The 14,144-nt window shown below is 41.9% G+C and overlaps 1 protein-coding gene across 1 annotated transcript; it reads right to left on the bottom strand.

Moving 5' to 3' along the window:
- Nucleotides 1–391: 391 nt before the first annotated feature.
- On the bottom strand, nucleotides 392–13,174 carry LOC128412071 (zinc finger protein 883-like). Its single transcript, XM_053384920.1, has 3 exons — nucleotides 13,142–13,174; nucleotides 11,693–11,819; nucleotides 392–1,847 (listed from the first exon to the last, which is right to left on the bottom strand). The coding sequence occupies exons 2-3, from the start codon at nucleotides 11,724–11,726 to the stop codon at nucleotides 421–423; spliced, it is 1,461 nt and encodes a 486-aa protein (XP_053240895.1). The 5' UTR covers nucleotides 11,727–11,819; nucleotides 13,142–13,174; the 3' UTR covers nucleotides 392–420.
- Between the last annotated feature and the right edge of the window lie 970 nt (nucleotides 13,175–14,144).

Here is a 14,144-nt window from a genome sequence, read left to right as displayed (position 1 = left end):
CCCCCTGCTAGAAAGGGAGATATAGGAAAGACTTGAAAGTTTCTAAAAGATGAGACTAAAGTTACGGCTTTTGGTAACGTTAGCTGCTTTCGTTTTTACTTCAGTGAAAGGGATTGACCTCTGTTTTTAAATCCCTTTCCTTCCCAATTCAAAATTCCAAATGAAATCGTTTTACTCACGATTTCCAAGAGGGATAGTCCAAAAAATTTTTTTCCCTTGGAGGAATTGGCCGCTCACAATCGCAGGACTCAGAGCTTCGCGCTTTGAAGGAAGCGAATTGTTTCAATAGTGCCAATGTCTCCAACCCCGCTCTCACTCAGCCCTCTTTTTTAGAGCTTACGGGGAGCAGGGGAGTCGTTCCCGGCACCTGCAGGAACTCCAGGTCCTCAATCTGAGGGTTTTTCGGGGCGCCGCTGCGCTCTAGCGACTCTCCCCTGTCTTCGAAGCGCCGGTGCCCTTTCCACGAAAGAACTCCTGTCCGCCATAATCGGGCGAGCCAACCGGAAGTCTATAATGAAGGGTTTTTCTGACCTTTGAATGAATTCTTTGATGGGAAGTGAGATTGGAGCTCTTACTGAAGCTCTTTCCACATTCCACGCACTGATAGGGTTTCTCCCCTGTATGAATTCTTTGATGGGAAGTGAGATTGGAGCTCTTACTGAAGCTCTTTCCACATTCCACGCACTGATAGGGTTTCTCCCCTGTATGAATTCTTTGATGGGAACTGAGAGAGGAGCTCTGATTGAAGCTCTTTCCACATTCCACGCACTGATAGGGTTTCTCCCCTGTATGAATTCTTTGATGGGAACTGAGAGAGGAGCTACATGTGAAGCTCTTTCCACATTCCACGCACTGATAGGGTTTGTCCCCTGTATGAATTCTCTGATGGGAAGTGAGAGAGGAGCCAACAGTGAAGATCTTTCCACATTCCACACACTGATAGGGTTTGTCCCCTGTATGAATTCTCTGATGGGAAGTGAGAGAGGAGCCAACAGTGAAGATCTTTCCACATTCCACACACTGATAGGGTTTGTCCCCTGTATGAATTCTGTGATGGGAAGTGAGAGAGGAGCTACATGTGAAGCTCTTTCCACATTCCATACACTGATAGGGTTTCTCCCCTGTATGAATTCTTTGATGGGAAGTGAGATTGTGGCTGTGACTGAAGCTCTTTCCACATTCCAAACACTGATAGGGTTTCTCCCCTGTATGAATTCTCTGGTGGGAATTTAGAGAGGAGCTATGAGTGAAGCTCTTTCCACATTCCACACACTGATAGGGTTTCTCCCCTGTATGAATTCTCTGGTGGGAATCTAGAGAGGAGCTACGAGTGAAGCTCTTTCCACATTCCACACACTGATAGGGTTTCTCCCCTGTATGAATTCTTTGATGGGAAGTGAGTTTGGAGCTACATGTGAAGCTCTTTCCACATTCCACACAATGATAGGGTTTGTCCCCTGTATGAATTCTCTGATGGGAAGTTAGAGAGGAGGTATGAGTGAAGCTCTTTCCACATACCACACACTGATAGGGTTTCTCCCCTGTATGAATTCTTTGATGGAAAGTTAGATTGTACCTCTTACTGAAGCTCTTTCCACATACCACACACTTATAGGGTTTCTCCCCTGTATGAATTCTTTGATGGCAAGTGAGATCGGAGCTATTAGTGAAGTTCTTTCCACATTCAACGCACTGACAGGGCTTCTTTCCAATGAGATTTCTTTGATGGGAAGTGGAATGGGAGCTCTGACTGCAGCTTTCTCCACACTCCAAATTTTTATGTGACTTCTCCTTTCTGGGGATTTTGTTGTGGTCACCTTTGTTCTCAATTTCCAATTCATCACAATCTGCAATGGAGACAAAAAGGGATTAGAGCCTCAGGAACGAATAAAGAAGAACGGAAGGGAGTTCAGTGTGTGTTTATTACCTTTGTTGTTTGTCATTAACCAACATATTTATTATTAGATTCTGATGAGTTGTTGAATGTTCCTTTGTTTGATATAGAGTAGTGGCCAAAATTGTGGAAGCCTTTTTGGAAATAGTGTATTCCAGAGCTTTAATGGCTTATAACACCACTTGTTTTGGAGTAATATCATAAAATCATATATCAGTGGAAAAATAATTTGAGCAAGAACATAATGCAACCAAGTTCAATTAGCTGTATTCTATCAAAAATTATAGCCAAATAACCAGAAATAGGAAGCAGAAGCACTACTTGCTTAGGTTGACTATTGTTAGTGTCTTATGTGATTGCTATCAAGTTGGCTGGTTTTTTTTGTGTTCTTTCATTTAGAGAGTTTGCAGAACATAATAAAATTTTAAAAATGGCACAAAGAGTTGACTGGTTACCCAGAAAGAGATGTAAACTAATACTTTTAAGTGAACAAGGCTACAGTTATGAAGAAATTAGAAGAAAGATTGGGGAAAACTTAACCAAAGCTGGCCTTTCTATATTTTTGAAGAGGTATAAGAAACTCATTCACGGGGGGCCGCTAGGGGGCGCATCGGAGGATGGCCGACAATACCATCTCTCTGGCTCACACGAGGTAATTAAGAGGCTGTTATGGGAGTATGCAGCCTCCCTCGTTACCCCAAGGGAATGGGGAACGCTGCCTTGCCTGCTGTGCCCATAATTCACCCCCAGATTCGAAAGGGGGTGAGGGCACTAGGCACAAAAGCCCTCGTGTGGGTCAGCTCTCCTGGACGCTGTCTCTGATCTGCGCAGCTAGTTGCGGGAGCTCAAAATAAACAATCAGAACAGAAGCAAACGCACATACCTCAAGCGATGATCGGGAATAAGGACTGCTAACTAAAGGGATCTCTGGGAAGAGGAGCGACGGGCTGGACTTAATAATAAATCAAGAAGAGGAATAAATCAAGAAGAAGATTCATCAAAGGATCGGTATGTCGGAGCAAGACTGAAAAGGAGGGGGGAGAAAAACTTTTCTTTTTTTGTCTTATGTGAGTACCCAATAATTCCCCTCCCCCCAAAAAAGAATTGTTGCAATTACTGATCACAAGCAGCAGAAATAAGAACTGTGTGGAAATTAGTTACTATGCAAGAACGTGGCTTATGGGAGCATCGGGAAACGAAAGTAAGTCCTTTGTGACGCAGTTATAAAAAGAGATTTATCATGGCAGGCTCGCCCGCAGGAATCCAGGGGGAGGAGGACTATGGCTGTTACTACGTTGGAGTGTGGGTTCGGCCTAGCAGGGCCCCCTGAGAAAATTTATGAGCGGCAGGCCTGGGGAGATCAGGACAGACTGTCGGAATGTTTTGTACGGAGGTGTTGAAATGGCGTCTGTCTACTTTTATGGCTCTTGGATGAGTGTAAAATCCACACAGGAAATAACGATGTTTGTCTTCAACCCGCTTGTGGAGATTATCAGAGATCACAAAGAAAGGAGATAACAACAAGAAGATGACGAAAACAACAAAGAGAAGATTGAACAGAACTGTGAATATTATTTTGACAGAACTGTGTAATTAAAGCAGCAGCAAGAGAGATGATCGGATCCCTTTCGGAGCTTGAAGCATGGGTACCCCCAACAAAAAAATTAAAAAAATTGGCTATGTAATTTGGAATTATTGTTATTTGGAATTAATGTGATGTGATTGGCCTGTTAATAAAATTTATTTTTAAAAAAGAAGAAACTCATTCACTCCAAATTCAGACTGGTAAAGGCAGGAAAAGTTGCACAACAGCAAGTGATGATCGAAGAATGGAGAGACTGTGCCCACGTGACAGAAGAAAATCATCTGGCTGTATACAAGATGACATGGTGCAATGTAATGTGAAGTTGATTGCAAGGACTGGTCTAAATGCTAGAATTCTAAGGAAAAAGCCATTGTTCTCTCTCAAGCAAAGGTTGAAAAGATTAAACCCATGTTAACTGGACAGCGGAACAATAGGATAGGGTTATTTGGAGCAATGAGACCCAAATCTCCTTGCTTGGTAGTGATGGCATGAAATACGGGAGTAGAAGAATCAAAGAAGATTTACATCCTACATGCATTACACTGACTGTGAAACACCCAGCTAGTGTTATGAATTTGTGTCATTAATGGGTGTCACGGCTATAAATTGGCCGCTGTTTCTTTAATGCTAAAAGAACCAAGTCAGCATGAGTCAGCGGCCTACAATGACTCATGCCACCTTTCTCCTAATTGTACCTGTAGATATAGAGTGGTCAATGTTAGTGTTGGGTGTGCGTTGGTTGGTGAAATCTGGTAGTGTTGATGTGTGTACAGTTGGTCGGTTGTTTTGCAGATAAAGACTTTTAAGAATAAAAGCAGAAAATACTCTGCAAGGGCACTCTTCTTGTGGACTCCTTTATGCCGACAAGGGTCTGAGGACCAGGCTGAGGAGACAAAGGAAGTCAGGTCCTTTGCATTTTCATACACTGACAATGGAAATGTAAACTTCCCAAAATACATAAATGAAATACTTGAGCCCAAACTGAAGCGTTCTGCATGTGATCTTTCCCCATATATTGAAGCATTTACATATGTTTGTATAAATATTTGTTTATTTAATTATTTTATATTTCAACAGAATTCAGCTCCATGTCATGTTGCTGCTGTGTGCAAAAGGTTGTTTGAAGATAATAATATTCCACTGCTTGAATGGCCTGGGAATAGCCCAGACCTTAACCCAACTGAAAGTCTATGGAGCCGACTAAAGAAACTTCTTAGTCAGAAGCAACCCAGCAATAAAGCCTAATTAATAGAGGCAATAATTCAGTCTTGGTGTCACATTATTACAGCTGCAGAACTAAAAAACTTGGTTCACTCCATGCGAAGGCGTTGTAAGGCCGTTATTAAAGCTAAAGGTTACCAATGGTTTCACGTTTTTTCTTTATGACTGCTGTTCTAATAAATACTCCTTCATAAAATTTCTTGCATTAAATTCTTCATTAAATTATCTTTCCATTGCTATATAATTTTATGGTATTATTCCAAAAAAAGTGGTGTTATGAGCCATCAAACCTCAGAAATGCACTTTTCACAAAAGGTATCCACAATTTTGGCCACTAGTGTAAGATGTTCATTTTAAAGTTAATGTACTTTTTATATGGGATCAGATTGTTATTATTTATGTTTCATGTTTATACATGTGTTGGAAGCAGCCCAGAGTGCCTGGGATAACCCAGCCAGATGGGCAGGGTATAAATAAAAATACTATTATTATTATTACTATTATTATCTTTTTTTTTATAATATTTTTATTAAGCAATTTTTATATTCATACAAACAAAACATACATAAACAAACAATGGACAAAAAACAAAACAAGAAACAAGTACCATTTCATGTCCTAATTTCTTAAACCTTTCTTCTTCGACTTCCTCATGCCTCCCGTTTCTGTATTCCAAATTCTATTCAATTGTTCAGCAAATCTTCCCTTATTTTGCTATAAATTTAAGCTAATCATCCTTATTCTCCTTGTCTTAACCATTACTAATAGTAACCATTTACTTTAGTCCAACATCATTCTAACTGTCATTAATTTTGTAATATTTCTTTAAATAGTCCTTAAATTTTTTCCATTCTTCTTCCGCTGCATCTCTTCCCTGGTTTCGGATTCTGCTCGTCATTTCTGCCAAGCCCATGTAGTCCATCACCTTCATCTGCCATTCTTCCAGAGTGGGTAAATCTTGCGTCTTCCAGTACTTCGCAATGAGTATTCTAGCTGCTGTTGTGGCGTACATAAAGAAAGTTATATCCGTCTTTAACACCCCTTGACCGACAATACCCAAGAGAAAGGCCTCTGGTTTCTTATTAAAGGTATATTTAAATACCTTTTTAAGTTCATTATAGATCATTTCCCAGAATGCCTTAATCTTCGGGCACGTCCACCAGAGGTGAAAGAATGTGCCTTCCTTTTCTTTACATTTCCAACATTTATTATCAGGCAAATGGTAAATCTTTGCAAGCTTGACTGGGGTATGTACCACCTATAGATCATTTTCATAATATTTTCTCTTAAGGCATTACATGCCGTGAATTTCATCCCGGTGGTCCATAACTTTTCCCAATCAGCAAACAAGATGTTATGACCAATGTCCTGAGCCCATTTAATCATACTTGATTTAACCGTTTCATCTTGTGTGTTCCATTTCAGCAGCAAATTGTACATTTTTGACAAATTCTTAGTACTGGATTCTAACAATTCAGTCTCCAATTTTGATTTTTCCACCTGGAAGCCAATTTTACTGTCCAATTTAAACACTTCATTTATTTGATGATAGTGCAACCAATCTCTCACCTTCCCTTTTAATTTTTCAAAACTCTGCAATCTCAATTTGTCCCCTTCCTTTTCCAGAATTTCCCAATATCTTGGCCATTTCGACTCCATATTTAACTTTTTAACTGCCTTAGCTTCCATTGGCGACAACCACCTTGGAGTTTTATTTTCCAGCAAATCTTTATATCTGACCCAGACATTTAATAGTGCTTTTCTGACAATATGGTTTTTAAAACTTTTGTGCGCTTTAACCTTGTCATACCACAGATATGCATGCCACCCAAAAATATTGTTAAAACCTTCCAAATCCAAAATGTCTGTGTTTTCAAGAAGCAGCCAATCTTTTAGCCAGCAGAAAGCTGCCGCTTCATAGTACAATTTAAAGTCTGGCAGGGCAAACCCCCCTCTTTCCTTTGAATCCGTTAATATCTTAAATTTTATTCTGGGCTTCTTGTCCTGCCAGACAAATTTAGATATATCTTTCTGCCACTTCTTGAAACAGTCCATTTTATCCATTATTTGTAATGCTTGAAACAAAAACAACATTCTTGGCAATACATTCATTTTTATAACTGCAATTCGGCCTAACAAGGAAAGCTTCAAGTTTGACCAAATCTCCAGATCTTTTTTCACTTCTGTCCAAGTTTTTTCATAATTATCTTTAAATAAATTCACATTCTTAGCTGTCATATTCACACCCAGGTATTTCACTTTTTTAACCACAGTCAACCCCGTCTCATTCTGAAACCTTTCTTTTTCAATCTGTGTTAAATTTTTCTCCAATACCTTAGTTTTTAACTTATTCAATTTAAATCCTGCCATTTGACCAAACTCTTGAATTATTTCCAAAACTCTTTTCGTACTAGCTTCTGGCTCTTGTAAAGTAAGTACTAGGTCATCTGCAAATGCTCTCAATTTGTATTGTTTAGCTCCGACCTGAACCCCTTTGACCAACTGGTCCTTCCTAATCATATTAAGCAAAACCTCCAGGACCGATATAAAAAGTAATGGGGAGATAGGGCACCCCTGACGTGTCCCTTTTTCAATCTTGAACTCTTCTGTAACCACATTATTTACAATTAATTTTGCTTTCTGTTCAGAGTATATTGCACTTATACCATTTTCAAACCCTTGGCCTACCCCCATCCCCCGGAGGTTCTTCAACATGAAACTCCAAGATATATTGTCAAAGGCTTTCTCGGCGTCCACAAATATCAAAACAGCCTTAGTATTTATATTCACTTCCAGCTTCTCCAAAATGTCAATTATATTCCTTACATTATCCGACAAATGCCTTTTCGGGAGAAAGCCCGCTTGGTCCCCATGAATCTCCTCCATCAAAACTCTTTTCAATCTCTTTGCTAAAACATCAGCAAAAATTTTGTAATCCACATTTAGTAACGAGATGGGTTGGTAGTTCTTAAGTTGGGTCTTTTCAGTCTCTGTCTTTGGTATAAGTGTGATGTAGGCCTCCCTCCACGTGTCTGGTGCCCTTCTCCCCTCAATGATTTCATTGCAGACTTCCTTCAAAGGTTGTATAAGCCCTTCCTTCAAAACTTTGTAATATTTGGAAGTCAATCCATCCGGTCCAGGTGATTTGCCCAGCGTCGTGTTTTGAATGGCATCTTCTATTTCCTGTGCTGATATCTCCTGGTTCAAAATTGTCTTACTTTCCTGCGAAATCTTTTTCAGCCCATTTTTCTCGAGGAATTGTTGTATATCTGTTTCTTTCTGCGGCCCTTGTGTATACAGTTGTCTAAAGTAGCTCTGAAAACAGTTCCTAATTTCCACTGGGTTGCATATGTTCTTTCCCTCCACTTCTAAGTTTGTTACCGTGTTGAGTTTTTGTCTCTTCTTTATTTGCCAAGCCAATAACTTGCCACATTTATCTGCAGATTCAAAAGTCTTTTGTCTCATTTGTTTAATTTTCCATTCTATTTCTTGATTCATCAGTTCCATATATTGTGTTTGGTACAGTTTAATTTCTCTCAAAATCTCTTGCGATTTTGGCTTCAGTCTTAATTTCCTTTCCCCTTCTTTTATCTTTTCCAAAATTTTCTCTTTCCTCTCGTTTTGCTTTCTTTTCTTTAATGTATTTTGTTGTATCAAAAACCCTCTCATCACGGCTTTACTTGCGTCCCATACTATTCTTTTTTCTACTTTAGTCCTTAAATTGATTTCGAAATAATCTTTCAGAGTTTTTTGGGCCTTTTTACAGATCTCCTCGTCTCTAAATAAGGTGTCATTCATTCTCCATCTGAAGGAACCAGTTGTTGTTTGCTTCATCACCATCTTTACTGCGTTATGGTCGGAGAGAGTTTTTGGGCAGATTTCCATTTTCTTTATATTCGACGCCATACTGCTAGTCACCCAAATTTGGTCAATCCGAGTCCATGTCATTTTGGCTTCAGAAAAGAAGGTTCCCTCTCTCTCTAATGGGTGTTTTGTTCTCCAAATGTCAATCAAGTCCATATTGTCAGTCATTTCAAAAAAAGTTTTTGGTAGTCTTCCATCTTTTGTAACAACCTGTCTTTGTGCTTTGTCCATATTTGTTGAAACTACTCCATTCATGTCCCCCATCATGATTAATTTGTAATCCATATAGTCCATTAAAGTCTCATGCAACTTCTTAAAAAATTCTGCTTTCCCTTCATTTGGTGCATATATTCCCACTATCAAAAAATTTTCTCCTTGGAATTGAATTTCAATTGCCAAATATCTTCCTTGGTCATCTTTAAAGATTTGTTTCGGTTGCAGATTTTCCTTTGCATAGATCACCACTCCTCTCTTTTTTACTCTGTCTGAAGATATAAATTCTTGTCCCAGTCTCTTGTTTATTAATAATTTTCTGTGTGCTCTTGTCACATGAGTCTCTTGTAGGCAAATCAAGTCCAATTGGTCTTTCTTTAGAGCATGAAATATATTTTTCCTTTTTCGGGGATTGTTTAGACCGTTACAATTCCAGGTTAGAAGTTGCAAAGCCATGATGGGGTTACTTGCTTCCTCCTACAGCTCCCAGTTGTTGTTCGTCTTTTGTCGGTGGTTCTGTGTCCGTATCTAGTGATCCCTTGCTTGAAGGGTGTCCTTCTCCTGGATAGGTCTCTTTCTGTAGGTCTTCTTCGTGTTCTCCCAGGAACTTGTCTTTATCACTCACTGTTTTTATTCTTCTTTTCTTCCCCTTGTATTTAAAAGACAGGCCTTGGGGAAACTCCCACCTGAATAGTATGTAGTTCCTTTTCAGCAGTGTCACCAAATCCTTGTAAGGACCTCTTGCATCCAAAATACTTTTGGGAATGTCTTTAAAGATCTCAATATAAAAATCTTCAATTCGAAGGGTTGTTTGGTAGTGCAGGTTCAATATTTTATCTCTCTCTTCCTTGGATCTTAAAGTTATCAGGCAATCTCTGGGTCTATTCTTCCTCTGCCTTATTCCCAACCTAAATGCACTCTCTATCTTGAACTCTTCTTCTTTCAGCTCCTGCTTCCAAAAGTCAGAAAACTCCTTTGTCAAGTAATCCACCAAGTTATCTCCTTCCTTTTCCGGCACAAGTCTGATCCTCAAGTTCTTCTCCTTGCGTTGCATATCCTGCATAGAAAGTGCCAGTTCATACTCATCTAGTTTCCTGTACACCGGTGGAAATTTTTCCTCGGCAGCAGTAGCAATTTCCTTAGCTTCCTCAGCTATCTTTCGTGTTGTGGATGAATCTTCCAGTAATTTCCCAATTGCTTCTGCATTGGAGTTCACTTTGTTCCCGAGGTCAGTTATACTTTTAGTATTTAAATCAATTTTCCCAGAGATTTCTTCAATTTTCTTATTTGTTTCAGCACCTTGCTTCTTTAATTCCTCTAAAGAATCAATTATTTTCCCCAATGCCTTTGCAAACGCTTCCTCAGAAGACATTGTTTTCACTTTTACCTTTGTGACAGCTGCAGTTCCCGAGGCCCCTGATACAGAGGCCCTTCTTTGCATAGAAAGATCAGCTTTGTATTGTCTACCAGATCTCAAAGTTGTTTCTTGTGAATCTTCTTTCTGTTTACCATCTGCCATAACAAAGTCTTTCACTCAAGGTCATTCCCACACTCTTAAGCTGTCAGTAGGAAAAAGTTCTCAGGCTTTAAATTCACTTGTTGCTGAAACTGTTCACAAATCCTCTAGAGGGCGTAAAGTCAGTTCTTAAACTTCAAGTTGTTCCCACACCTTCCAAAAGGCAAAAGCCCTCCTAGTCCCTTTGTTTGTAAAAGATCCAAATCAATAGTATCCTGCAGATAACTTACTGTGTAGCTAAATAGAATGTTTCAAGTTGAGAGTAGCCAAAGTCAATATTATAGTTACTTTTTAACCTTTTTGTAGCGACCGTCCTTAACCGGTTCCTTTCCTCCAGCAGTCCGACCCCCAGGTAGAGGAGCAGCGGTAAACAGTTCAATTTATTTTAAAACAGGCAGGAAATCCCTTTACAATCTTCTTCCCCCCCCCTCCTGCCTTCTGGGGAGGGAGTTCTTTACTTGGTGTTGGATTTCTTAGCTCGCAAACTCTCCTGTCAAAAGTTACAGCTTAAATGCCTTTCGCTTTAATCTTGCTGCAGAACGGAAAGCAGACTTCCTTTTTAGTGCTTGTCCGTCTCGGTGCCCAATTTCTTTAATTTTAGCGTCCAATTTTAATATAAGCTCAGTCCTACTCACGGAAAGTTGCTCTTTTTTAATCCGAATTCTCAGGAAGAAGTCAGCGCTCTCCGCTAATGGCGACGCGGCTTCGCTTCGCAGGCTGGGTGAAAACGACTCTCAGCACCGCTCCACACACCCTCCGCTGATCCTTAGCCTTTAAAAAGGCTATTTCACAACGTCGGGGGGGCGCAAAGGTGCCCGCCGAGTCTCCAGTTCACAGGCTACGCGCCTGTGATTTTTGAGGGTCCTCGCTCCGCCGTGAGCTACGGGACCCGAACCCGCGAAGCAGATCTCTCCCGGAGCTCCGGGAGAAATCCGCCATTAAGCGCTGGCGCTAACCCGGAAGTCTTATTATTACTATTATTATCATCACTGCTACTACTACCTGAGATTCAATAAGCCTGGCTCTTCTCTGGGACGGATTTTATTTGGCCCACTCATGGCATCCCCTCCATCTCCAATTCCAGTCATCTCTTTGGTCAACCCAAGACTGATAGCAACAAAAATAAAAACAGAAAACCTGATAGTAGCTGCTTATCTTTCCTAACAACTCTGAAGCTGACATTTGAGATGGCCTGGGCAGTTCAGACCAGCCGAATCGTGAAGAACTAGAGGGAAATGGTTCACAGAAAAAACTGCAACTTGCTGTTTCTTGTGGGGGCGTTAGGTTCCCAGGTGTTGTAGGGGGCGCTGTTGAGCTCTGTGAAAATATATGAGGTTTGTCACATAGAGGTATTTTTTGAATTTCCAGTCAGATATGACAATCCCACAGGGAGCCTTACCAAGAGAGGCCACGATCCCACAATTCTCCTCCATGACGTCCTTATGCAGAGCTCTCTGGTCAGGATCCAGCAACGCCCACTCCTCGTCCGTGAAATGAACAGCGACATCTTCAAAGCACACTGGCCCCTAAAAGAAAAAGGGAAATATCTTCCTCTGAGACAGCAGATATATGATCTGCTACACAATGCTCTGTGGTTTCCTCCCTGTTAATTGCTGTGTTATTTCAATAGGATTGCTTTGCTGTACATGTTAATTATGGATGCTAATTTTAACACTTTAATTGAATTTTTTTTTTCCTGCTTTTAATTACGGGTATTCGTCTTTGTGCAAATAGGTGGTACTCCAGCTTATGTTTTCCTTGTTATTCTGCCTACACAAGCATTCCAGTTTCCCAGATGGAAGGATCCACTTTCTCCTCTCCTCGTGAGCTGTTCTGGGAAGGTTCCCTCCCAATGCCCTACAGCCAAATTCAAGGGGTTCATGGGAGCATGGAGAAGGGGAGGATTGGGGGCAGGCCCCATTTTGCAGAAGATGGGGCTGGTTAAGTGAATGCTGGTCACTATTTGTTCTTGTCTGTCCACTGCTTAGAAACCAATTTTAGCATTCAATGATCAATTTAGAAATAAAATAAGCCTAGTTTGGATGTCCATCTGTCTTGGATGATCTTTCAATGCAGGCGGTTGGACTTGATGACCCTTGGGGTCCCTTTCAACTCTAGGATTCCATGAAAACTGCAACTACAGATGAATCCTACTGGTGACATTCAGAAGGCTGGTGTCAGAGTTATATGGGCAGGAAATCCCACAGTACACAGCTGGAGTTCACACTTTCTTAGCAAGAACACAATATTCACAGACTTGGCTGAGTTTCGGGCCTCATGAGAACAGCAGCTCATTCCCTGAGGCTCTTCCTCCACAAAAGCAGTTGCAAAGAGTGAAGGCTCCCGGCTCCCCACAGCTTTCTAAGTCCCCTCCTCTCTCGAGCTTCTTGCAAGCAATTGAACAGTGCGCCAGTGTGCAGCCTGCCTTTGCTCCTCCATTGTCAGACGTCTCCTGGCTCTGAGAGACAAGCAGGGAGGGTGGCTTCTGGCAGAAGGAGAGGGAGCCCCGGGGGCTCCTCCTTCTCCTGACTCACCTCTGTCTCTCGACCTTCCTCTCCCACTCACTTCCTTCCTCTTCTGCCTCTGATTCTGCACTGCATTCTGCCACAGAGTCTCCCAGTTCACTAAGCCCTGTTACTTCTTCTGCTTCTGACACCTCCTCTTCCCAGGCTTCTCCCTCTTCTCCATCTGACCGCTCATCCTTCCTCCACCTCCACTCCTTCGGCTCTGAGCCATCTTCCCTTCCTGGTTCCCCAGCTGCTTCCTCCCACCACTCCTCTGTGCCCAACCAGTCCATGACATTGCTCCATCCCCCGGTCTCTGTCCCCACAAGGCAGCTTCCCCTGACCTGATCTGGTTCCACAGCCGCTGCTTCCCTTCTGCCCCCACAAAAAGGCGGATAAAGAGGTTTTGCCGGCATCATTCTGTCACCTGCAAGAGAAAAAGCGTAAGCAAGACGCCAGGAGTGCCTGCATCTCTCACAGGTGAAGCAGGACATCTCTAACTACAGATGGGCTTTGAGAAAGACTAACCTGCTGAGTGCATTTCGATGTTTGTGCCCATTTCATATGTTAGTTGTGCAGAAATTCATTTCCCCTCCTCTGGACCCTTGTTCCCAACTGTTTCCCCCCAAACCTAGATGAGTTGGAAAACCAACAGAATGAGACCAAATGGAGTAAAACCACCTTCCTCCTTACCCAGTGGCCTCTCTCTGGTGTCCAATGGAGGCCTCTCTGTCTCACAGGAATCCAGGTCCTTTTCTGCAAAATGACCGTTTTCCTGAAAGAGCAACAAGGATTCAAAACAGAGAATGAATGGTGAGAAATATAAGAAAGAGAATGACAAAGACTTAAAGGGTGTTAGATCTCATTCCATGGATGTCTTCCCAGAAAAAGGATGGGCCATCAATAGAGAAATATGAGATGTTCTCCATCCTGTTTAGAGCCCCTTGAGAGTATCCAGAGGAAAGTCTCTCTCACCTGCTTTCTCTCCTCTGCCTGACTCAGGAGGAAACCTTCGGCCAGGGCCACCGCCTGCGAACTGGTCTCCGCTCCGCATTCCCTCACCCAGCTCTCCATCTCCGATGGAAGGACAGCCAGGAACTGCTCCAAGATCACCAGGTCCAGCATCTCAGCTTTCGTGTGCCTTTCTGGCTTCAGCCACTGATGGCAAAGGTGGTAGAGTCGGCTGCAAACCTCTCGGGGTCCTTTGGCCTCCTGGAAGCAGAACTGCCTCACCTGCTGGCTCTGCACCTCTGAGCAGAGGGTGTCCTCCTCACCCAGGATCTTCTGCACAGTGTTTTCCCATAACCCCCCACTGCTCCCAGTTTCGTTGGCATGGCCTCTTCCAGG

The sequence above is a fragment of the Podarcis raffonei genome, chromosome 4 (genome assembly GCF_027172205.1).
Source record: "Podarcis raffonei isolate rPodRaf1 chromosome 4, rPodRaf1.pri, whole genome shotgun sequence".
Lineage (NCBI taxonomy): Eukaryota > Metazoa > Chordata > Lepidosauria > Squamata > Lacertidae > Podarcis > Podarcis raffonei.
The sequence above is the reverse complement of the archived record's forward strand: the minus strand, read 5'-3'. Positions and strand labels throughout refer to the sequence as shown.

What these genes read in the sequence shown, in the direction of transcription:
- LOC128412071 (XM_053384920.1), bottom strand. Translation starts at nt 11,726, where the DNA reads ATGGAGGAGAATTGTGGGATCGTGGCCTCTCTTG. An exon ending in TGGGATCGTGGCCTCTCTTG is followed by an intron (nt 1,848 to 11,692) that starts GTAAGGCTCCCT and finishes TCTCCATTGCAG; the next exon opens with ATTGTGATGAATTGGAAATT.